The sequence below is a fragment of the Trichosurus vulpecula genome, chromosome 8 (assembly GCF_011100635.1).
Source record: "Trichosurus vulpecula isolate mTriVul1 chromosome 8, mTriVul1.pri, whole genome shotgun sequence".
Lineage (NCBI taxonomy): Eukaryota > Metazoa > Chordata > Mammalia > Diprotodontia > Phalangeridae > Trichosurus > Trichosurus vulpecula.
The window spans coordinates 237169067-237193566 of record NC_050580.1 but is presented as its reverse complement, the minus strand read 5'-3'; the positions used below and the strand labels follow the sequence as shown (position 1 = coordinate 237193566).

The 24500-nt window shown below is 39.0% G+C and overlaps 1 protein-coding gene across 1 annotated transcript in view; it reads right to left on the bottom strand.

Moving 5' to 3' along the window:
• The window catches only part of LOC118829886 (neurexin-3-beta-like), a 63966-nt gene extending 48628 nt beyond the window's left edge, over positions 1 to 15338 (bottom strand). Inside the window, exon 1 of the mRNA XM_036736724.1 lies at positions 15186 to 15338. Within this exon, the coding sequence (XP_036592619.1) occupies positions 15186 to 15338 (153 nt within the window). The remainder of the gene's footprint in view (positions 1 to 15185) is intronic.
• Positions 15339 to 24500: the final 9162 nt, after the last annotated feature.

Genomic DNA, 24500 nt, shown 5'->3' with positions numbered 1-24500 from the left:
GGCATCACAACCATGCACCTCAAACCCATGTGACCTAGGGCTTTCCGTGATTTAAGCAGTTCATCAAAGACTCCCCATTCAATCAAAGACTCTTGATTGAAACAAAGGCAAGACTCAAAGGCACTTGATTGCCTTAATGCAAAGAAACACTCCAAAACAAAAGACAACAACAGTCCCACTTTGCTTGCCATTACACCCTTTAATGTTTTTTAATTGCACAATTTCAAAAAATATAAAATATTTTTAAAAGACATATTAAATTTAATAATTTATTGGAAATTTGTGGGGCTTTTCCTGCACTGAAATTTTGATGACATAGCATTTCATCATGTAATTATATAGTACCATATTGTAAACAAGTCATTACATGCACTTACTCCTGCCAATGCATGCTGGACTTCCCGACAGTGCACACGACATGATCATCTGCCAACACTTGCTTGTTAAGACCTTTTGGCGGACTTGACCACTGATTAGTTATAACTTGAATTTTTCATGTTTATTTGGAAAATAATGCAATCACTATGACTTTAATTCTGTTATACAACAGATTTAAACATGTACGAATGATTTTTCAAAGTTTGCTTCTCTTTTCTTCTTTCCTTATGCTTCCACCATCCCTTGATTTTTATTCAACACTTCCCAATTGCATCTGAGGCCACTACTGACCCCCTGGATCATTCGAGTGTCCCCAGGGGCAGTATCACCCACTTTGGGAAACTAAGACACTATGATAAAGGCTAAGGATACAAAGAAAGGTAAAAACAATCTCTGCCATCAAGGGACTTAGTTTCTAATGAGTGGAAGGGACAATGTGTAAATAGCTAAGTATATGTAAGATATATACAGAGTAGATGGGAAACAATATGAGGGGAAAGTGTTAGTAACAGGGTAGGCTGTGGAGAGTACTTCTGTAGAAAATAAGATTTAAGCTGAGTCTTAGAGGAAGGAAAATCAAGAAGCAAAAGTGAAGAGGGAGAGAATTCCAGGAATGGGGATACCCAATGCAAAGGCATGGAACCTGGAAATGGAAAGGGATAGCAAGTCTGCCTATTTAACTGCATCACAAAGTACAGGGACAGGGATAAAATGTACAAAGACTGGCAAGGGAGGAAGAGGCCAAGTTAGAAATCGTTTTAAATGCCAAAAGGAAGACTTTATATTTGATACCTGAGGCAATATAGAACTGCTGTGATGTGGGCAGGCCTGTGTTTTAGGAAAGACACCGGTAGTTAAGAGAAGAATGGATTGGAATGGGAAACAACCTAAGGAAGGGCATCCAATGAGAAAGCTATTACAACAGTCTTTGCAAGAGGTGATAAGGGACTGAACTAAGGTGATAGCTGTGTTTCTAGAAAGAAGGGGACGTGTATGAGGTATGTAAAGGTAAAAATGACAAAATTTGGACAAGTATTAGCTATCGTGTGGGTTATAAAGCCTAACTGATTAAGACTATGGTAGTAACCTTGACAGTAATATTGTTGTCCTTCAGCCATTTCCGACTCTTTGTGACCACATTAGGGTTTTCTTGGAAAAGATTCTGGAATGGTTTCCTTGTCTAGCTCATTTTACAGATAAAGAAACAGAATTCAACAAGGTTAAGTGACTTGCCCAGGGAGACACAACTAGTAAGTATCTGAAGCTGGATTTGAACTCAGAAGATGAGTCTTCCTGACTCCAGGCCCAGCACTCTATTCACTGTGCCACCTAGCTGCCCCCTTGACAGTAACAGAAAAGTTCAAAAGAAGATAGCAGTTTGCGGGAGAAAGATACTGAGTTCTGATTTGCAATGATGAGTTTGAAATGTCTATGAAGAAATACAACTGAGGACGTTTCTCTGAACCTCACTTTTCTCATATGTGAAACAGGAATAACAATACATGCGTTCCTACCCTCAAGGGGTTATTGAAAGTATCTGTGTGTATATGCATGTGTGTTTAAAATGTAAAGAATTATTTAAACATGAGTTGCTTACTGTTGTTATTTTAATTTTCGGTGTTACTGGGGACTAACTCAGAATTGAGAATCCTGAATTTAAATTGAAAATCTATCTTTGCTATGCACTTTGGGCAAGTTAATCACTCTCACTATGGTTCAGTTACCCCAGTTGTAAAAATGTGTAGACCCTGAATGTAAAATCCCTGATTCTGGCATTCCGGGCCCTGTACAATATGGTTTAAACCTATCTTTTCACTCTTATTTCTTCCTAACTCTCTATGTTTCAGCCAAACCAGACGGCTCTTCACTCTCTGTCTTCATCCTGCCCTTTCCCACTGCTGAGCCTTTGCTTACGCAGTACCCCATACTGGGACTGTGTACCATACCTCCTCCATCCCTAGTCCTTATCTCTATCTGTTAAATTTCCTCTTTTTCCTTTAAGGCCTAGCTCAGCTACTAGGAAATCTCCATGAAGACTTTCCTTCATCCTTGCCCTTGCCTCAACTTATCCTCATTTCTTCAAGGTAAAGGAACATCTTTTTTTCTCCCTTCAAATTTTTCATTGCACCATGCCAGGACCTTTCCTTTATATTTACCTTATTCTTCTTTGTACTAAATCTCATGCTTCCTATCATCACAATCAAGTGCACATGCATTTCCCACTTATCCCCACTAGATTATAAGATCTTTGAGAGCCAGATCTCTTCCTAGACCCTATGAGGCAACTAGGAGTAAACTTGACCTAGAATAAGGAAGATCTGAGTTCAAATCCAGTCTCAGACACTTAGCTGTATGACCATGGGTAAGTCACTTTAATGGCATCTGCCTCATTTTTCTCATCTGGAAAATGGGGATAATAATAGCACCTACCTTCCAGGGTGATTGTGAGGGTTAAATGAGTCATTTGTAAAGGGCTTTGTAAACCTTAAAGTGCTATATAAATACTAGCTGATATAATAATGTAACATAATCTAATAAAGCTTATATAAAATAATGATGTAATACATCAATATATTAATAATTATTATCATTATCTCCAACTCCAAACACAGCCCCTTGTACAAACAAGACATTTAATAAGAGTGTGTTGACCATGATTAAAGAGAACTGATGATAAAGAATGCCACCCACCTCCTGACAGAATGGTGATGGACTCAAATCGCTGAATGAGACATACATTTATTGACATGACTAATATAGGATTTTTTTTACTATGTATCTTTGTTATAAGGATTTTTTTCCCTTCATAATGGGTGAGTAGGAAAAAGTCAAAATAACAAAATAAATGTTTACTAATTAAAAAATAAAAAATAATGTTTTTTAGATGAATAAATGAATGCTGAATTAGAATACACACACATACCCACATCTTTTTGTTTGTTTGTAAATAGGGAAGAAAGAGAGATTGAGGCAAGAATGAATAGAGCTCCTATACGTATCATTCCATATCTCTCCTCCTTTCCTCCAACTCCTTAGCCTAGGATATCCTTTGTGCCTAAAATATGCTCCCTCCTCACTTCTATCTTCTAGAATCCTTCCCAGTCTTCCTTCCAACAAAGCATGCTTCAGATGTCATCTCCTCCTCTAAGACTTTCCTAATTTCTCAAGGACCTAATGAAATAACTATGTAAAAACTTTGCATTCTGCTTAGGTCTTGTTTCCCTCAAATAAACAGTAACCACCTTGAGGGCAGGAACAATGTGTTGCTTTTTTGTCTCTGCCTCTAAAAGACCTAGTACTGCTATAATCAATGTTTGTTCCACTAGGGAGAGCTTAAGGTAGCCAAGGGTCTGGGCTGGAATGGAAGGGTGGTTCTGAACAAGAATTAACAGCTAGAGAAAGGAATTTAAAATGCAAAATCTCACCAGAAGGCTGGTCTAAGATGGTGTATGGAACAGCAAAAAGAACACTGGATTTGGATTCAAATGATGGGTTCAAATTCTGTCTCCATGACTTAATGACCTGTGACTTTGTGAAAGTGAGTTAACCTCTCTTGTCCTCAGCTTCTTCATATATAAAGTGAGGAGTTTAGATTAGATGACCATCAAAGTCATCTCTAAATATATAATTCTATGTAGGTGACCCTATGTAAACCTAATCATTAATTGCTCAAATTAGATTTCCAGGTAATTTTCATGTGTAAAGACCCCAATTTCAACCTGTCATAACTACTAAAGTCTGACAATGAGGGGAAAAAGTTTGAAAGGCCATTTCTGTAGCAACCCCAACACTGGGCCAAGGCCAACAGCTTAGTTGGCAGGATCTAAGTGACATTTGGTGGGGCAGTGCTGACTGAAACCCAACACAGACTGAGCACCACCAATAAATGCCCTGTTTGTGCCTCCAAATCTCAGCTGCAGTTTGGATGAACCACCTGAAAGTCTTAGCAATTAGACCTTAAAAGATATAATTTTGTGGCAACATTATGGCACCGGGAATTAATGAACACAGTTTGTAATGTTCTAAAGTTTCCCCGGGATATGTAAAAATCCAATTCTACAGCCACTTGGGAGTCATAAACCACAGGACTTGGAACTGGAAGGAAAACCATAGAGATCAAACTGGTTTTGTTCTCTCATTTCACTGATAAAGAACTGAAGGCCCAGGGAAGTTAACTTGACCAAGGTCACACAAGTAGTAAGAAGGAAAGTTGAAGCTTAAGCCAAATGTTCTGGCTCCAAAGCAGGTGATTTGGGGCTTGTCGTTTGTTTGCTTTCCCCTACTATCCCATGCTGTAGCTCGGAATTTCACTACTGGTCTTCCTAACTTCCCGAAGGAAACAATAGACCTTAAAATAATCTGGATTTAACTCATCCCCTACTAGATTGTAAACTCCATAAAAGGGAAGAACCGTCTTATCTGAAGTTTAACTTTCTTCTAGCACATAACACGGTGCTCTACAACAATGCCAAATATATGTTGGTTTAATGTAAATGTCACTCTTAAAAGTTTCCCTGATACTCCCAGCTAAAAGTTCTCTCTCCCATCTTTCAGAATCTTGAATACTATTCTGTTTGTACTTCCTCTAGTCATTTATCTCATTATATTCTATATCAGAAAGTCTCAACTTTTTTGGTCTCAGGCCACCTTTAAAATCTTTAAAAATATTGAAGAACCCTCAAAGAGCTTTTGTTTGTTGACTTATATCTATAGATATTTACCATATTAGTAATTAAGATGTTTTAGTATTTTTATGAAAATAATTTTGTATGGAAAAATGGTACATACGAAGGTATACTGGACTAGGGGCAGGGATGTGCTGGCAAATGTCTGACAACTAGGTCTCTGGGGGAAATATATATATATATACATATATATATATATATATGTATATATACATATATACACACTCATGACACATGGGTTTAATTTGCATTATTACAATTTTCTCTATCACTTTCTTAAGTTAAACAATCGATATAAAAATAAATCAAGCCTTGATTTGTAAGGTTCGCCCATTTCATAAATGTAAATGCTCGTAAAAATTTAACAATTGGCCCTCTAGAGTCTGTTTGAGTTGGCTTCAGCTCACCAGTGAATGGGAGTTAGGAGACCTGAGTTTGAGCTGGTCCTGACCCTTCCACTGGCTGTGTGACTGATAAATCTCTACTTCTTTGAATTTCAGTCTGTTAAGTTATACAATGATAGCGTTTCACATGATCTCCAAGGTCCATTCAGCTACAACAGTGTGTGATTATATGAGTTTCTTTCCTTCTGACCAATTACTTGAATCCTTAATACAATGCCACATTAAGAATATTCTAGCACAAGGAAGATCAGCAGATGCTCCCTAGATGACCTGATTCTAAGTTAACCAGGATAATTTGAGGGGTTCCCTTGTTCTTTCAATACTAGTTTGACTTTCTTTGTACTTACTGGATTCCATAGAGAACCAATTCAGGTTTGAATGGGTTGCAACAGTAGGCTTCCTTCCATAGAATTAGAATGTGTAGACCACATAACTTTCCTAATAAGACAAGGGTAGATGCACAGGAAGATGCTTCTCAGATCACAGAACCAGGAAGGAAGATCTTTTCTACTTATATGCCTTTCAAAGAATAATAACAGCTGACATTTCAAGGTTTGGAACACACTTTATAACTATTATCTCATTTTGTTCTTACCTGAGAGGCTTTTATTCCTCCCATTTGACAGCTGAAGAAAATGAGACAGAGGTCACATAGCTAGTATCTGAGTCTAGATTTAAACTCAGCTCTTCTTGACTCCCGATGCAGTTCTATTCACCATGCCATGTAGCTATGTTTAGTCTCTTTATTCAGATGATTGAATATACTAAAAAGACAGTTCTTGAATCAATGGACACACCATGAATAATAAGGATATCAAGCCAATACACAACTTTATTATATAATAAGTATTCCACACGGTAGAAATCCTAATTGAAACTTGCCCCATTTCCCAGATTAGGCATAGATTTAGATCTAATATTTCAGATGTGAGAGCTTTTTGATATTGGGGATCATAAGACAAAACAGCATAGGTTGCTACAGTGATATTCATAGGTGAAGAAATACACAAAGATTTGAAATTGAAATACGTTCAAATACCACCCGCCTGACTCTTGAGGCGTGAATGAGGATAACAGAAATTCCGGGTCTTTTTTCCTCTGTACATAAGGCTTGTTGGTGACTTTCTCATTCTGGCTATGGGAGACCAACTTTACAGAAAGCAAGAAACTGAAGTAACTTTATTAACTTAAACAGGAGTTAAGCTGCAGAGTCCATAGGGAGTCCATTCCCTAAGGTTTTTTATCTCTTACTCTGGCTACCAGACTGCTCTACTAGATAAGAAGAACTGTAAGAGTACCCATTACTATTTCTAAGTTATGCTATGAAATGACACACTAGACTGTGAGAATAAGTATATGACATCTTGGATCTCCTCCAAGGAAAACTGAGTGACTAAGAAAGATTTTACTTTAACACAGCCCCAGTCATTAAAAAGGACAACAACCGCATGGTCTCCAAGGCCTGTGCTTCAAGGAGGTCACAGTGATTACTGGTACCTGCCACCTGTAAGAAGGATGGCGATTTCTACTTAAGAAAACACTTAAGTGGGGAAGGAAATCAAACCTGAGCACATCACAGACTTTAAAGAATCGAGGCTGTCTAATTAAGAAATGTTCATGGTTAGCATTAGCCACAATAATCATGATAATTTTGCTTTAACTACGTCTACCAAAAGCCAGATCCTGTCCCCCCAAAAAGAATAAATGAAAGCCTAAGTACTAGAATGTTTTCAGCTTATAAAACATAAAGCTACATCTGCTTGCTTGATGCTGAAAGAAACGCATCACTGGCATAGTTTGACATGAAATAGGGGGAATTCTATTTTTCTTTCTTCCAAGAGGGGAGAGAGAAGAGAAGAGGATGGCCAGTAGGAGGGAGTCAGAAAGAGAAGCAGAGAAATGACACCCAGATGGATCACATGACTTACAAATATAGCAAATGAACAGGATAACAGAGAGAGAAAATAGTATCCTAGTTGGTCAGTTTTCACCTTTTTTGTTTTCTCCTTGAATACTTTTGTCCTTAGAAAGAGCAAGGAAATGACTCAGGATGAAGGACAATGAATAAAATTCATTGCTGACTCATTATCATTCCTTCTACTCCTTATCCCTCCACTCTCCAACATATATTCCATGTTCTCTTCTTCAGCATTTTAGCAACTTCTTTTCTCCCCCTGCTCAGTACCATGTGTTCCTTTTGGCTCATAGGCTGGAGAGTCATTAAAATGCTAATAGCTTGAAGTTTCTCCTTCCAAAAAATGCACATGGTTCTGTGGGAGCAAACGTTGTTTCTCTGTTGTTCTCAGAGAAGACCATGACATCAGGAAGGTGATGCCATGACTTGCAAGTGAATTGCATTTAAGTGAGGCAAAGCTGTGCAAAGTCACCAGCCTCACTTTCTCCTCTGTAGCTATCTGGGTCCAATGGCAAAATATAGATCAGGACCACTAGAGATGTCCTCCTGTGGGAGCAAAGATACGCAAGTCAAGGGGTGATGGCACCTAAAAACCAAGTCCCTTCATTCTTCCACCAGGACTACAAAGGGCATGGCAGGCCTATGATTCTCTCAGGTCAGTCTGGGCCTTCAACTGCCTCTACAAACAAATACAGCAGCTACGACGAATGGTGGTTAACTAGAGCTCTCTGGGTATACCTGCTAGGGGATGCTATTTTGTCAACATCTTGATATGAACAGGCTAAGATGGAGTCTCATTTTTCTAATGCTTGCTATCTTAAACAAAATGGCCAGCCAACTCTATATTTCAGCTGTAAATGCCTTGCTCATGGCTTCCAGTGTGTGTGTGTGTGTGTGTGTGTGCGTGTGTGTGCCTGTGTGTGGTGAGATAGTGTTGCAGCTTGGCGTATCATGCCCATGATATTTTATGAATATTCTTTTATGTTGGATATTGCAATTGTAACATTCTCTCCTATCAGGGTTTGTTTTACTGATTGAAACCTTGACGATTTTTCTTTTTGACTCAAGGGAATAATTCCGCATTACCCCAACTCACTATAATAGTTTAAATAGAACCCCCCACCCCAACAAGAGAAATTTATCCATTAGAAAAGCACAGCAGGATGGCAGGCCTACTGGCTTTCATCCCTTTTGTTGGCTAATGGTGCTGGGGTATTCACCATCTGGCCACATAAGCAGAGGAATGCAAAGTTCTTTTCATGTACTCCTGGATCAGATTGGTAAAGATGACCAAAAACAAAGAAATCTGAGAAAACCTTGCCAGGCACAGTGATCTAATGGGGATACAAAACCTTTTGAAATATACTTGCCACTTTAGCACAAATAGAATGCTTCTCCCTTCCAAATCCATGTACTTCTTTGATAGGATATTTGAAAGCTGTTTTCCCCTCTGCTTTTATATTCAGGAGCTTACACACACAGCAAGCTTTGTGTCACTGCCAACATTTACCGCCTATGTTGTTCATACAGGTGTTGGAGAGGCCTCAAATCACTCTGGTGTCACCTTTCCCGGGTGGTGTGGTTTGCGTCTTAAGCACTTTGTAGACCACAGTTCTCTTTCTCTGTCTGTCTGTGTCTATTTATCTGTCTGTCTCTCTATATGTAGCATTCAAAATATATACACAGGCATATGTAGGCATCAGGTGCTACTAGCACAGAGCTTGGAACACAGCAGGGAGATTAAAGAATGTTGATTGCTTGAGTGATCGAATTATGATATTTCTGTTGTAATTTGGCAGTTCGGTTACACGGTGGATAGAGCGCTGGGCCTGAAAGACTCATCTTCCTGAGTTCAAATCTGGCTTCACACACTTAGTAGCAGTATGACCCTGGGCAAGTCACTTAACCCAGTTAGCCTCAGTTTCCTTATCTGTAAAATAAGCTGGAGAAGGAAATGACAAATCATTCCAGTATCTTCACCAAAAAAAACCCCAAATGGGGTCACGTAGAGTCAGGCACAACTGAAAACGACTGAACAACAAATGTGGTAGTTAAAGGGCACAAAGAATTTTAATTGTTCTGATTTGAGGTTTTGAGGGTAGGTTTATTCTTCCATTCTTAAACTGAGAGAAGAAAAGGGAACAAAAAAGCTGAGGGATAGGGTGCTAGAGAAATGAACAACTGTTTGTAGGCTAAAGAAAACCTCAAAAACCATGGTCTCCAAAACTACCAGAGGAAAAAGCAGTGCATTTAAGTTTTTCCACTTTTCTTATTTATTTAAATAAATTGGCTGGAAAGGGAACTATTGTATTATAGTTCTGCCTGCCCTGAGAATATGGATGCCCCTTGGGGTAATATCCAAATATTCAGCTGACCTATTCTCTGACCTAGCCCCCCAAATAATATATGGGTTTCAAGCTGAAACAGATTGCAAGGAAACTGTAAATCCTGCCTAAAACTCTAGGGTAATTCTAAAAATAAACATTTACTGAGTGGGAGGTAGGGGAAGTATCTTCTAGTGGTGTGCTGACAAATGCTTAACAATGGGCTCTTCCAAAATTGCATGTAGCATATTTGTTAAGTTTAATCTGCATATTAGTATTTATTCTATTTCTCTCAAGTCTCGATGACGACAACAGTAAGATCAATAAATCAATCTCTCATTTGCCAATTTCAGAAGTGTAAGTGTTCACAATGAAAATTTAACAATCAGCTCTCATGAGCATATCCCTAGCTCTTCTAGGTAGGGGATGATGAAATACCAGATCAGAGATTCTGAGATTATACCAGAACTGACATGACCACCTTGGGCCATCCCAGTGCAAATTAAAATCAAATTACCTAATGTAGTTTGAAAGCTGAGGTCCAAAAATGTATGGGGGCTGGGAGAGGGGAGGGATAATTAAAACTTTCTTCATCTAGTTCTTTCAGGAAGCCTTCCTTGAAAACCATTGCCATCATACTTCACTCTCCCTCCAGCATCCCTTTGACAATAATTTAAATTGTTCTACTTTATTCTGCATGAAAATTTTAGAGGTTATAGATCTGGAATTGGAAGGGACAGTGTAAGTCCAGCCTCCTCATCTTATGGATAAAACTACTTAACCAAGGTCACAAATGTGTCAAAAGCTAAGGTCCTGTGACTCCACCATCAATGTTCTCTTTGTTGTACCATGCTGCCTCCAGAGTGGAGGGAGCCACAGATCTCATCTCATCCAGTCCTAACTAAGGGATGAATTCCCTCTACAACCTCCTGAGGCAATTTGGAGACAACCTCCGTGACTGTTTTGCATCCATTTTGCTTAAAAGTCTTTGATCATAGAGAACTCACTGCCTGCTAAGGCAGTCAATTCCATTTTTCTATTTCATTAGTTCTAATTATCAGGAAGTTTTGATTTAGATTAGGTTAAAACACATCCCTGTGTAACTTCTAACCCTTGGTCCTAATTTTTGCCTTCAGGAGCCAACTAGAACAAATCTCATGTCTCTTCCTTATGACAACTCTTCTGATTCTTGAAGTCAGACATCATATCACCCTTCCACATCAAGGTATCGTGGACTAAGGCCCTTAAAAAGATCTTACACATCATCTATGCCAATCAGAGGCCTAAGAAGGGGAAGCAAGTTGTCCAGGATTTGCAAAGGTACAAAGTCACAGAGCTAGATATAAACCCAAATCCTTTGAATTGAAATCCAGGGTGCTTTCCTCCATGTTATGTTGTATCTCCTAGTTCTTTTTTTTCTTCTCCAAGATAAACATACTCATATTGCATGGCTTTGAAATCCCTTATAATCCTGATCATCCTCCTTTGGACACTTTCTAGTTTATTAATACATTTTCTATCAAGCAGCTAGGTGGCATAGTGGATAGCGTGCTGGGCATGAAGTCAGGAAGACTCATCTTCCTGAGTACAAATGGAGCTTCAGACACTTTCTAGCTGTGTGACCCTGGGCAAGTCACTTAACCTTATTTGCCTCAGTTAACTCATTTGTAAAGTGAGCTGGAGGGAAAGAGCAAACCACTCTCATATCTTTGCTAAGAAAACCCCAGATGAGGTCATAAAGAGTCAGATATGACTGAAGAACAAAAGCATGTAGCATCCAGAACTGGACATGAGAATTCAAAGTAAACTGGGATTATTACATCTCCTTTGTTCTAGAAATTGCACTCTCTTTATTTTGGAGGGGAGAAAAAAACACTGGAAACTAAAGAGATGTCCATCTATTGAAGAAATCGTTGAATAAATTGTGACATATGGAATGCCATGGAATACTAGATGGTTTTAAAGCCACATGGAAAGACATATGCACTGATACAGAGGGAAATAAGTGAAGTCAGATTTTAAATAATATCAGCATTGTAAAAGCAATTTTGAAGCTTGTATAAACTGCTAAGAACAAAATGGGCAGAACCAAAGGAAGAATTTATACTCTAACATCAGTATTATAAAAATGAATAATTTTAAAGACAAATTTTATGAACTGATGAAGAATGAAATCAGCAGAAGCAGGAGAACAAGTAATACAATAGGAATAGCACCATAAAGACAAACAACTTTTGAAAGATGTAAGAACTCTGCTTAATACAGTGGCTATCCATGATTGCAGAGGACCAATGATAAAGCATATTATCCATCTTCTGACACAAAGTGATAGATTTAGGGCACAAAATAATCATATTTTTTATGTATGGCCAATGAGGGTATTTGCTTTGTTTGACTATGCATATTTGCACAAGAATTCATTTTTCTACTTTTTTTCCCCAATGGCATTGGAAGTAGGAAAGTGAGAAAATAGATAAGTTCATTTAAAAAAAATTAAAATAGAGAAATGGAGTACTACAAATGTAGGATATTTCATGAACTTTCAGATGAGCTCACTGTATTTTCAATTTTACCTAATTTACTTGTTTTTCTTTGTTACATGAGATTTCTCAGGGAGTGGGGGGGATCTGTAAAAGTCTATAATTTTAGCAAAACATTAACAAAAATTTAATGTATTAATTAGACTGAGATGATAGGTTTTTGTGACCCTATTCTTGAGGTTTTTCTTATGTACTTGCTATATCTCTCTGATTGGAAATTAAGTATGTTGAGGGTAGGGGCAGTCTTGTACTTCTTTTCTCTTTTTCTGTAGTCAAGACTGCCTGTTGCAGTCTTAAGTCCTCAGTCAATGTCTTGTTAAATGACCTAGCATGAATGCATATTGTCCTTCGCCGGCCAAGAAGTACCACTAAGGATTGCCGGAAATCCTCTCTCTGTGATCCATTTGCTTCATGTTCACTTTGGGCTGAAATGATCTGTTTTTGGATGGTGATTTGATAAATGCATCAATATCCTCTCTCTTAACAACTGGGCTAGGGTCATTAGTTTGTTTCCAATAGTCGTATAGTTTCCGATATCACAATAATGGTAGACAGGCCCTAGTGAACAGTGCTGAATTTGATCTGTTGACCCGAAGGTGAAAGACTCAATGTTCCATTACCAATACATTGAGTCCACCCTATTTCTCCACTTGGCCAGGATTCAAATTGCCAACCCAGAGGTGAACAGCTTTACATCCCATTACCAGTTCCATGAGCCATTCATTCCTTGTGAAATGCAAGTTTAACCTCTGGCCTCTAAAGGATGTAGGACTGTTAGCAAAACTTTTTGTTGCTCAGACTTCCCTTTTTACTTCTGGATACCTTCAGTCAAGAATTGTAGCTGAATACAAAATGGCCTATGTAGTATACTGGGCCCAAGAAGGTGGACACACTGAACTATTCACTCTTTGCAGCAACTATACTAATCTTGCACTAAGGAAATCAGTAACGTAATTTACATGCTACTTCATCGGAGAGTCTTCTTGGTAGTTCTGCAATTGGTCGACAAATATTTTAAGCATATACTATGTACTTAACAAGGTCCTATATCAGGTACTATGGAGATTACTGAAAGTCAAGTTAGATTTCTTGTTCTCAAGGAGCCTACATTCTAACTGTCCTCTGATTTCCTATGGTCTTTCTTATCTATTCCACCTTTTTGATTCCTATCACCTTCTAATTTGTGACATTTCTATTCCTTATCATGTTAAGCTTTCAGTGTGTTTCCTTGGTATCTCCCTAGGTAAGTTTAACAATACAAGGAAAGAAGTGTGAGCAAGCCAAAAATGATAGGTATAAATAACATAGTATGGATAATAAACATGGGGGGGGTGGGGAGGGACAAGGGGAAAATAAAGGGTATAGCCATTCAAAGTTTTAGGTGAAATGATAGTACTAAAGAAGAAATATCGGAAAAAATGGAAAGAGAAATATATACCAGCTGTAGGGAATAAAGGGAAAATCCTCCCCTAGGTTCCTGGCATAAAATATGGGAAGTATCGATGGGACAATTATCCCACCTTGGCCACTTACTGCCTGAGTGACCTTAAACAAGTGTCATAATTGAATTTTAACAAAAGGGTAAACTGAGGCAGATCTTCACACAAGATAACATTTATTAGCAGGGGCATGGTACCTGTCAATAAGTGAGTCAATAGTTCACCTCTCTTAATGCCAAAGATCCCAAGCAAAAGGACAGTTTGTGTTGGTAAGCAAAATGGGATCTTAGCACTCAGTTCAAGTAAGTGCCCTTGAAGAGTTTGGCCTTTGTTTCCTTGATTAGATTTGGGCATCCTTGGTGCCTCCTTGCCTTGAGGGAGGGCCCAGTTTACACATGAGTTTGAGTGACATGTCTGGGACAGCAGATGCTTTTAGACCACATGGGTTTAAGTGGCCTCTTTGTGCTGATTCTAGGTTACGTGGGTGAGTCGCATGTGTGACTCACACCTGACCCTGAAAAACATATAAAACCAGTGGTTGGCTTTCTGTTCTTTGGAGCTCTTACCCACAGCAGTGGTGGCATGAGTGACTCTGGGCCAGCCCACGTTATGAGCTCCCGGGCTGAACCTAGATGTTGGTAACTATGAATCTGTATTTGGTCCGTCTGTCAATGTTTGTAATTTGTTTGGGGCTCTCACTCTTGGTGGCGCATGATGATGTGGAGACTCTGGGCAACTGTAGCTAAGAGCCCTCCAGCTTGTAAACCCAGATACTGGGACTTTGTTAAACTCTGGTAACTACGTATTGGGATTTGAATCAGACAAGGTCTGTCTGTCAATGTTTGTACTTTGTTTGTGTTTTGCTCTGAAGTTCAGGGTGCTGGTTTTTTCCCCTGAACTAAGTGAGTGATATTTGTATGCTGAATTAAAGTAAGCTTGTCAGTCCCCTAATGTTGCTTTCCTTACTAAAGCAGATCAAAAGAACCTGTGCTTTTGCAGTGTGCCGGCAGTCTTCTTGTTGTTGGGCTTGTGTTGGTCTTTCACTGACACAACAGCTGCTAGCCGGATTGTTGAAACACAGTTCCCCTTCTATAGGGTTTGGGGAATACAGAATGAAGAATAGAACAGAGTAGAAGACATCATAGAATTAATGGCAATGTGACCAGTTACAAAGCTGAGGTGCACGGAACAATATGATTGGTTGGAAGTTCGATAATGGAGGCTAGCAAAGTCCTCCCCTTCTCGACTCATGAGACTAAAAAGTGCTTTTTGTTTGAGTCCAGGTGTGAGACAGTGGCCCGGACTTTAGGACAGCAAATCAGGCATCTTTGAAGGATAGCTTGGTGGATTAAAGGTATCAGGCCAAAACTGCCTTGCTGTCTCACACATTCCCCAAGGTTAGCAAAATTCCTTGAGTGGGAGAACTGGATTTTTAAACTTAACCCATCACAGGCCAGCTGAAGTCTGAACTAAGTTCAGAGACAAAGAACCATGACTTACGCCTACAGAACAAAGGCAGTTGCGATACAACATCAATTCATTGTAAATAGGAACAATAAGAAAACGGTACAGGATCAATTTTAATCTTCTCCCAAGTCGTTCAACCTCTGAAGGCTTCAGCTGTGTCTTCTGTGCAATGAAGAGGTTAAACATCTGCATATGACCTTTCAACTCTAAATCTATGATCCTACACTTATTTTGCAGAGACATGAAGTTTTGCCAGGTAAATTAAAACTTGTTTGGACTCAAGAAATGGAATGCCCAGTAAAGTGAACGTATTTCCATGCTTTGTAAATGTCTAAACTCCCAGGGAACTTTCCACCTCCCCCTTACCTTCGTAAACCTCAGTAAATTCTTCCTTGCTGAGGAAACACAGACTTGTGGGTACATATGCAGGATTTCAAGTATATATATGTGTGATACACAAACAGGAATGCAGTTTTTTCTTTTCTAAGTATATGCACCTACCCATCTAGAGGCACCATGGAATAACAGAGAGCTAGACATGGAGTCACAAAGATATGGGTTTGAATTCTTTCACAGATATTCAGCCAAGTGACCCTAGGCAACTCACTTAACCTTACCAAGGCACAGTTTCTTCATCAATAAATTGGCTTAACAGTAGCACCACAGCCTGCCTTGGACTGAGGAACACCCAGATTTAAGTCTTGCCTCTGACGTTTACTGGCTGTGTGACTCTACTTCTTAGGACCCTAAGGCCGCTCATATAGAATGTCAGTCCCCTCACTCCACACTCTCCCCACTCTGCAAGTTAAAGCACCTACCTCATAGGATTATTTGTTTTTTTAGTTGTTTCAGTAATATCCAATTCTTCATGACTCCATTTGGGGTTTTCTTGGCAAAGATACTGGAGTGATTTACCATTTCCTTCTCTAGTTCTTTTTACAGATGAGGAAACTGAGGTCAACGGGGTTAAGTGACTTGCCTGGGGTTATACTTCTACTAAGTGTCTCAGGTCAGATTTGAATTGAGGTCTTCCTGACTCCAGACCTGGGATTCTATTCACTGTGCCACTTAGCTGCCCCACCGGATTATTAGGATGATCAAATGAGATAAAGACACTAAAAACAAAAACCCAGCTACTTTTTATTTTCCTTGCCAGCAGGCTACAGGATTTGATTGAGGGGTCTCAATGGCCTGTTACATAGTCTCAGCTTCTGATCTACATATCCTTGGTCAAAACATGCAAAACCTTCAGAATAAAAACAATTCTCCTCACTGGAGAATGGCATGGGGCTTTCTGGTAGCAGCAACAGCTTATACACCTAGATTGTCTAAACAAAGTCATGCTGAATGAATTTTTTATATCCATGAAAGCAAACCGCCTAGTAAAAACTACTAGGGACTTTAGACTTAAAAGAAAAAGTTTCTTCTTTCTCAAATATTTATTGAATTATTACATGCAAGGCAAAAACATATCAGTGTGATACTACCAAGAAGACGATATAGGTCCTGTCCTCATGGAGATGGAAATTTAGGTTTAGGATCATAAATAAAAAAATCTAGAACTGGAGGGTAATTTATAGGCCATTTGGAGCCAGAAGGGCAGCTGGGTGGTGCAGCACCTAGAGCATAGGGCTTGGAGTCAGGAGGACCTGAGTTCAAATCTGACCTCAGACAATTACCAGCTGTGTGACTCTGGGCAAATTATTTAACCTTGTTTGTCTCAATTTCCTCACTTGTAAAATGAGCTGGAGAAGGGAATGGCAAACCACTCCAGTATCTTTGCTAAAACAAACCCAAAATGAATTTTCCAAAGAGTCAGACAGGATTGGAAGAACTGAACAACAAGTTGAGTACAGATGGTGGTACAGATGAGAAAGCTGTAGCTTGTAGAGGTTAAGGGACTGGCCTAAAGTCACACAGGTAATAGGTAGTAGGGCTAAGATTAAAAATAAAGTCATCTAATAACAAATCCAGAGATCTTCGCACTATACTTTATTCAAGAGAGAGAGAGAGATCATAGGATCATAGAACTTAGAGCCAGCTTTTTGGGTCATCTAGTCTAAGCCTCTCATTTTACTCATCAGGAAATTGAGGCCCAGAGAAGTTAAATGACTTACCCGTGGCTGTCCAGCTTCGAAGTATCAAGATCAAAACTCAGGTCCGATGATCTTTCCACTGCTGCAAATCCACTTCCATTACATCTTTCCCTTTTTTCCCCCTACACTAAGTTTCCACTGCCAATGACCTGCCACCATCAGGCCTTTATTTCTATCCTCTTGGGCAATTGCAGCAGTCTCACAACAGGCCTTCCCACCTATACTCCCTCCCTCCAATCCATCCTTCATACAGACTAACTTCATTTTTATATAGATATGATTATATCACTACTTTGCTCAAAAATTTTCATCTTTTTGTCCACAGAATAAAGTTTACCTTTCTTTGCATGGCATCCACAATCTCCATAATCTCAGACACACTAACTTTTCTAGCTTTATTGCATATAACTCCCCCCTCCCCCAGTCAATCTATACTTCAAACAATCTGAATGACTATCAGCCAAGCAAACAGACCCTGTGATTCTCAGTCTCTTTGCATTTGATTGTACTGTTGGTGCCTGAAATGCCTTCTCTCAACTTTGCTGAATTCCTATCTATCCTTTTAAATGCAATTCCAATGCCACAGTTCCATGGAATATTCTCATTCAGACCTTACTCTGTACTAAATTTTACTACCTTCCACCATATTTATCCTACAGTATGAAGATTTAACTCAGGCACCACCTCCATCAGAAGACTGTTCCTGGTCCCACCCAGAAGCTAGTGCTGTCTATTCTAAGGTTACCTTCCAGCTACTCTGTATTTATGTTGTATTTCCTGATTCATGCACATTTTCCCCTCAAATCCCTGTTAGAATGTAAGCTTCCTGAAGGCAAGGTCTGTTTTTGCTTTTTCTTCCTATCCCCAGGTTAAGTGCTTTTAAACACTGCCCCTCCCCCCTTATCTAACTAATTAAATCTCATAAGCTCCATGAAGACAAGGACAATGTCTTAAGGAAACTTTGTATTGCCCTAGTGCTCTGTATAGAGTATGCTCTAATTAATATTGGGCAGAGGTAGGGGAAATGGGGATGGAGGGGACATCTGTCATTCCTTGCCTAAAAGAAAATAGAAAACCAGCTCCTGCTATGGTTATTCTCAAGCATACCTTTATTTCTTATCATTCCCCTTTGTGCTAACTTCAAATGCCTTTCTACAGGCGAATACCTGGAGGCAAACATCTTAGACAGCCACAGACAAGTATAGGCATTCTTTGGTAGAGTACTGTGTTTTATTTCTGGTTCAACTACAGAGTGACTGAAATGAACAAGGTACACCTTCTTGACTCCCTGTAAGACTGGCTGGGTCTCATGAAATATAGAGCTAAAAACTCTTCCTGAATCCCAATCCCCAAGCCCTCGTGAGAATGAACTCAGGGAGTGACAGAAACAGCTGGCATGCTCTGTGCAGTTAAAAAGCATTTTCATATACCCTGTCTCATCTCATCCTCACTGCAACCTCTGAAGCATGTAGTGAGAGGCAGCATGATGGAGTGACATAGAGCATTGGATTTGGAGTCAGGAAGACCTGGGTTCAAATCTTGCCTCTGCTTCCAAACAACTCTGTGACCATAGTGATGTCAGTTAGCCTCTCCGAGCCTCAATTTCTTTGTCTTAGCTCAGGTGATACATCACAGAATCATAGAATGTCAGATTTGGAGGGACTTCCCCGGCCACAGAGTCCAACCTATACCCAGAAAATGTTCACCAGTGTAACATGCCAGAAAAGCATTCACCTGCCTTTGCCAGATGATCTTCAATGAGAAGGAACCGTTAATCTACAATTATCCCTTCCACTTTGCTACTTTCCCCATGGCGGTTTCTATATGGCAGTCAGCATAAAAAATCAAACAGGAATTTTTTTGGAGTTTTGCAGAAGCCACAAAGGCTAGCAGATGACATAGAAAAGGTTAAGAAACTTAGAAATGCATAAAATATATGTGCAGTATTGTATACTATCAACATATTTTATCTTTTAATACCATAATAATTCAGATTTCTCTGTATGAAGGAAAGGCCAAAAATTTTTACATGGATTTTCCAGATTGTGGGGATGCCATGCCCCTAACCTCCACAAAGTGGAAGAGAGAACTACATAGAAAAAATCTGTCACACATCCAGACAGTTCTAATTATTAGAAATTTTTTTCTTGATGTCAAAACCAAATTTGCCTCTCTGCAACATCAACCCATTGCTTCTAGCTCTGCCCTCTCTCAACTGAGGGATTATATGTGCTCCCTCTTCCACTTGACAGCCCTTCATATGCTTGAAGACAGCTTAATTATACAAGTTAAACAGCCCCAATTCTTTCAATTAATCTTCATCTCATGTAGACTTAATGCCCTTCACCACTCTGATTGCCTTCCTTTCAACATTCTTTAACTGATTAAAACATGTCCTAAACTATGGTACACAGAATAAAACACAATACTCCAGATTTGATCTGACGAGAGCAGAAATCAGTGGGATCATACCATCATCTCCTTATTCCTGATGGTCCCTGTCATCGTAGGGCTTCCAGTCTAACCAAATCTCTTGTACTCCACGTAACCCAGCTAACAGTTACTGATTTTATCACTGTATGAGTCGGCATATTTAGGACAATAGAGGTTGGCAAATTTCGGATTCATTAATGTCTAAGTCTCATGTACCTAAAGAAAGGCTTTACCCAGAAGTCTGGAGATCATTCTCATTTTTTTAAATTTCTCGATAACTAGTCAAGAGAGATAGTCAATAATAGAATGTAGACATAAAAATTATATATATATTACATATTAATTACATATTATATGTAATTATATATTCACGTATATATATATATATATACACAAATGTTTGTAAATAAACATTTACAAATAAAAGAGGACTGAATTTTAGAGTCAGAGGACTTGGGTTGTATTTTTCTGATGCTTATTACATAGTTGAAATTGGGCAAATTACTTATCCACTCTGGGTCTCAGTTTCCTCATCTATTAAAAAAATCGAAGAATTAGGTGGTCTCTAAAGCCTTTCTCAGATCTAAATCTTTTAAGCAAAAAAAAAAAAAATCAAAAACATAACAGGTGCTAGCATCTCTGATAAACCAGAATGAGCTTACAACATTTTATGTTGATATTGATAACAGCAATATGCATTCAATGATTTTTATTGTTAACATTTAATTCCATGCCAGAAATACACCATAGAGCCAATGGAGTTAAACATATCCCATAAGCAGAGGGAATTCCAAATCCAATTTGTAATGCCTTTCATCAGGTCTACCCAGATTGCTTCACACTACATGCTTCTGCTTGCTTCCTGAGGGGGTCCCAGATCTGTTGCACTGTCACTTCCATCAGTGCTCTAGCCAGAAGTCCTTAGCTCAGCCCAACTCTGCTGTCAACCCTAAATCCCAAGGGATGCATATAATCACCACATTTACTATGCTGGCCCCAGAGATAATGACACCTCCAGCTCTAATGAAAGCGCCGAAGTGCACACGTCACTCTGGTAGATGCTCTGCACTCAGGCACAGCTAACTGTCAGCCATCTCTGGCCAAGAAGTACAACCTGTAATTTAGATAACGAATGGAGACATTTCAGAAATCAGTCATTTCAACAGGCTGCCTTGATTCACTTGTGTTCCATTGCCTGTCACATGTATCTTAGCACCATGAAGGTGGTGCTGGTGGGAGGAGGTCCCAGGAGATTTAAAATGAAAAGGAAGCCATTTGAGAATTTAAAAGAAAGAAGTGGGGTAGGGAAGGAGCATTCAGAGCTTCAAAGCTGAATGTGAACCAGGGTTGAAAACATGTTTCAATATTCTTCTGTTATTTATACTCTCCCATTACAATGTTAATACTAGTTTACCCCAAATACAATATTCTCCACAAGCATTTCCAGCTTCATCTCTACTGTAACTATTTACCGTCTCAAGCCTTCCATTTCATCGAAAGCTGTCAGCCAGTCAGTCAATAAGCATTTATTAAGTAATTAATTATGTGTCAGGCACTATGCTAAATGGTGAGGATACAAAGAAAGGCAAAAAGGAACAAATAAACAAAAAACAGTCTCTGCCCTCAAGGAGTTCACAATCTACATGGGGAAATACTTGACCAATTATGTATGAACAAGCTATAGACAGGATAAAAAGGATTAATTGACAGATGGAGTATATATACTAGAATGAAGAGGGATTCAGAAAGGTTTCCTGGAGGAGATGGTATTTTAACTGGAACTTTAAGAAGCTGGCAAACCAGGAAGCAGAGATAAGCAGGGATAGTATTCCCAGTAAAATGCCTGGAGTTAAGAGATGGAGTGTCTTGTTCCAGGAACAGCAAGGAGACCAGCACTGCTGGATTGCAGAGCCATGATGGTTGTGGGGGATGTATGATATAAAGACTGGAATGGTGGGGGAGGATGGGCTGGGTTATGAAGGGCTTTGAACACCAAACAAAGGATTTGATATATGATTCTAGAGGAGATAGGGAACCATTGGAGTTTATTGAGTAGGAGACATGACATGTTTGGACCTGTGCTTTAGGAAAATCACATTAGAGGTTGAATGGCTGAAGGAATGGAATAGCAAGACTCCTGGCAGGCAGAGCAATCAGCTGGATATTATAATAATCCAGGCATTCTCTCATTGCTCTTATTGCATAAATGAAATTGTTCAATTCAAGCCTAGTGAATCCTAGTGCTTGTAAAGTGTGTTGGAGAAGGGCTAGACATAGAAGTTCTCAGGTCCTGCCTTTGTTTGTTTACTGAGTTAGATAACCGAGATGTCCCTAAAGTGTACCTGAGTAAGGAATCTCTGACACGTGGGTTACAACAGAATCATGGGTTTAGTATAATAATATGATTAGAGCTCATTTAATTCTACACTTTTATCTGACAGATAAGAAATGGACTCCCAGAGAGATTCACTGAATTACCATTTTTTTTAAACCTGATTTCACACAGGAAAATAAATACCAGAGCTGGGATCTGAACTCAAGTCTTATGACTCCAAGATTCATTAATTTTTTTGAAGAATGCTAAAATGATTGGAATGAAGTTTTCCTGGCAAAACTGTACCTTCTTCCAGGAAAATTACCATATACTTATCCATAACCCTAAAACATCTTGCCTAAAGGAGGTATTTAATTCTTTTATTCATTTTAACCATATGCTACTCTTTCTTCCACCTTCATGCTTTCTCTCTCTTCTTTTATTTTCTCTTTAATGACTACAGGAAGTGATAGAGAGTTATTTTCACCCAATTTAAAGACTTTCTAGATATAGGAAATGTTTCATTTCTTAGCTATCCTTTTAGCAAAGAAAATCAGTCTTTCACAGATATTGCATTAATTCTGATAAAATTATTGAGAGGAAATAAGGTTAGTGGGTGGGGGAATGATATTGTACAGCATTTTATGTTCATTTCAGTTCTTCAAGTGGACAGGGGTTTGTTGGTTGTCCTTTGTTCTCGAAAATGACCAGAATGACATCACATAAATTGGGGACAACACACACACATCATACGGTGTGTCTGACTGTGGCTGATCAGACCAGTATGAGCTCGGGAAGCTCTACCACAGGGCAGGCACAAATAGTCCATATGAACATTGGGAGTGGATATGTCTCTACATTAGTGAATTTCACATTTCTTTTAAGCTACTTGCAATTCTGCTTTGTTCACAGAAGACACCTGCCACATCACATATTGAATCTTTCAATACAAGGGAAGCAGAGCAACTGAAATGCAAGGCAGGTAAGGAACAGATACAGTTGTACTGAGAAGGTTCTTGGTGCTCCTATTCTGATGATGGCTACAATCAAATGAGATTTCAGAGTGAATGATGTGTCCAAAATGAGAGAAGTGAGAAAGTATGGCAGGTATTTAAGGAGCAGCAATTTAACCAGTTTGCGTGGAATACTATCTACAGAGTCGTAGAAGAAAAAATAAGAGGAAAAATAGAAACTCTTTAGTTGAAAACATTGGATAAGGAGATCACTGAGAAACCACAGAAAATGAAAAAGTAAGGTTCCAGGACAAGAGTCCTGAATGACACCCATGTAGTGGGGAAAGGGGACATATGGAATAAAGATGTATGAAAGAGGATCGTTGATGGAGTAAGTTCCCAGAAAAAATGGAATCAAGGGAACAAGGACAGAGGAGCGATACACAAGCATCTGTATATGGAAGTGAAAGAAAGAATGATAAAGACAGAGAGGAATCCTGAGGTAAAGGGAAATTATTGAGATTCATAGAAACCCACCAGAACACTTTTTGCTCTGAACACAGGAAATCTCTTAGCAAAGGTATTACAGCATTAACTTACTTTTTGAATTTGTTTTATAAAGCCTGGACAGAATTCCTTAATCCCATTCAATTGGCTTTGAATTGGTCACATAGAAAGATGAAGAGAAAACTAATGAATAGACTACATGGCTCATTTGTTATTAACACAATTTAAAGAGAACTCAAGGGGGGATCTATCATGTTGAATTGGTCCCCCTGTGGCATATTTGTGAAAGGACAAGGACTAAACTCCTACAGGATTGCCTGGTATGGTTTGAAATCCACATCTTTGGAAGAAGTTCTCAAAATGGAAGAGGTCATTAAACCATTGGAGTATGATGGTTATAAGCAATATTCTGTTCTATTGCCTATTTACTGAGTACTGGTAAGAAAATCTTTGCTTCATTTACTTTTGTCAGAAAACTCTAAAGAAAATCATACCTTAAGATTTCAAACAACATAAAGACAGACACTTTAGTGGCATCATGGCATTGTACACTCAAGAAGATCTGGGTTCAAGTCCTGCTTTTAACACATACTGTGTGACCCTGGGTAACTTACTTAACCTCTCAGTGTCACAGGGAATTTTCCAGACAGCTTAAGTGAGTTACCCAAGATCATAAATGTAGTAAGTGGCAGGACTGAGATTTTAACCCAGTTATTTTAACCTTTAACAATATGTATTTAGTAGCTGATGCCAAACTACATTGAAAGAAGTTGTTTCCTCATCAGAAGTCTTCTAAACTAATGAAAGAGAAAGAGAGAGAGGGAGAAGGAGGGAGGGAGAGAAAAAAAGAGAGAGAGAGAGAAGGAAGGCAGGCAGGCAGGAAGGAAGGAAAGAAGGAAGGAAGAAATGAAGGAAGGAAGGAAGGAAGGAAGGAAGGAAGGAAGGAAGGAAGGAAGGAAGGAAGGAAGGAAGAGGGAAGGAGGGAAGATAGGCACTATATCTTTTCTATTAGCTCTCTAGCCACTGCCAGTGCTTGAATACAATA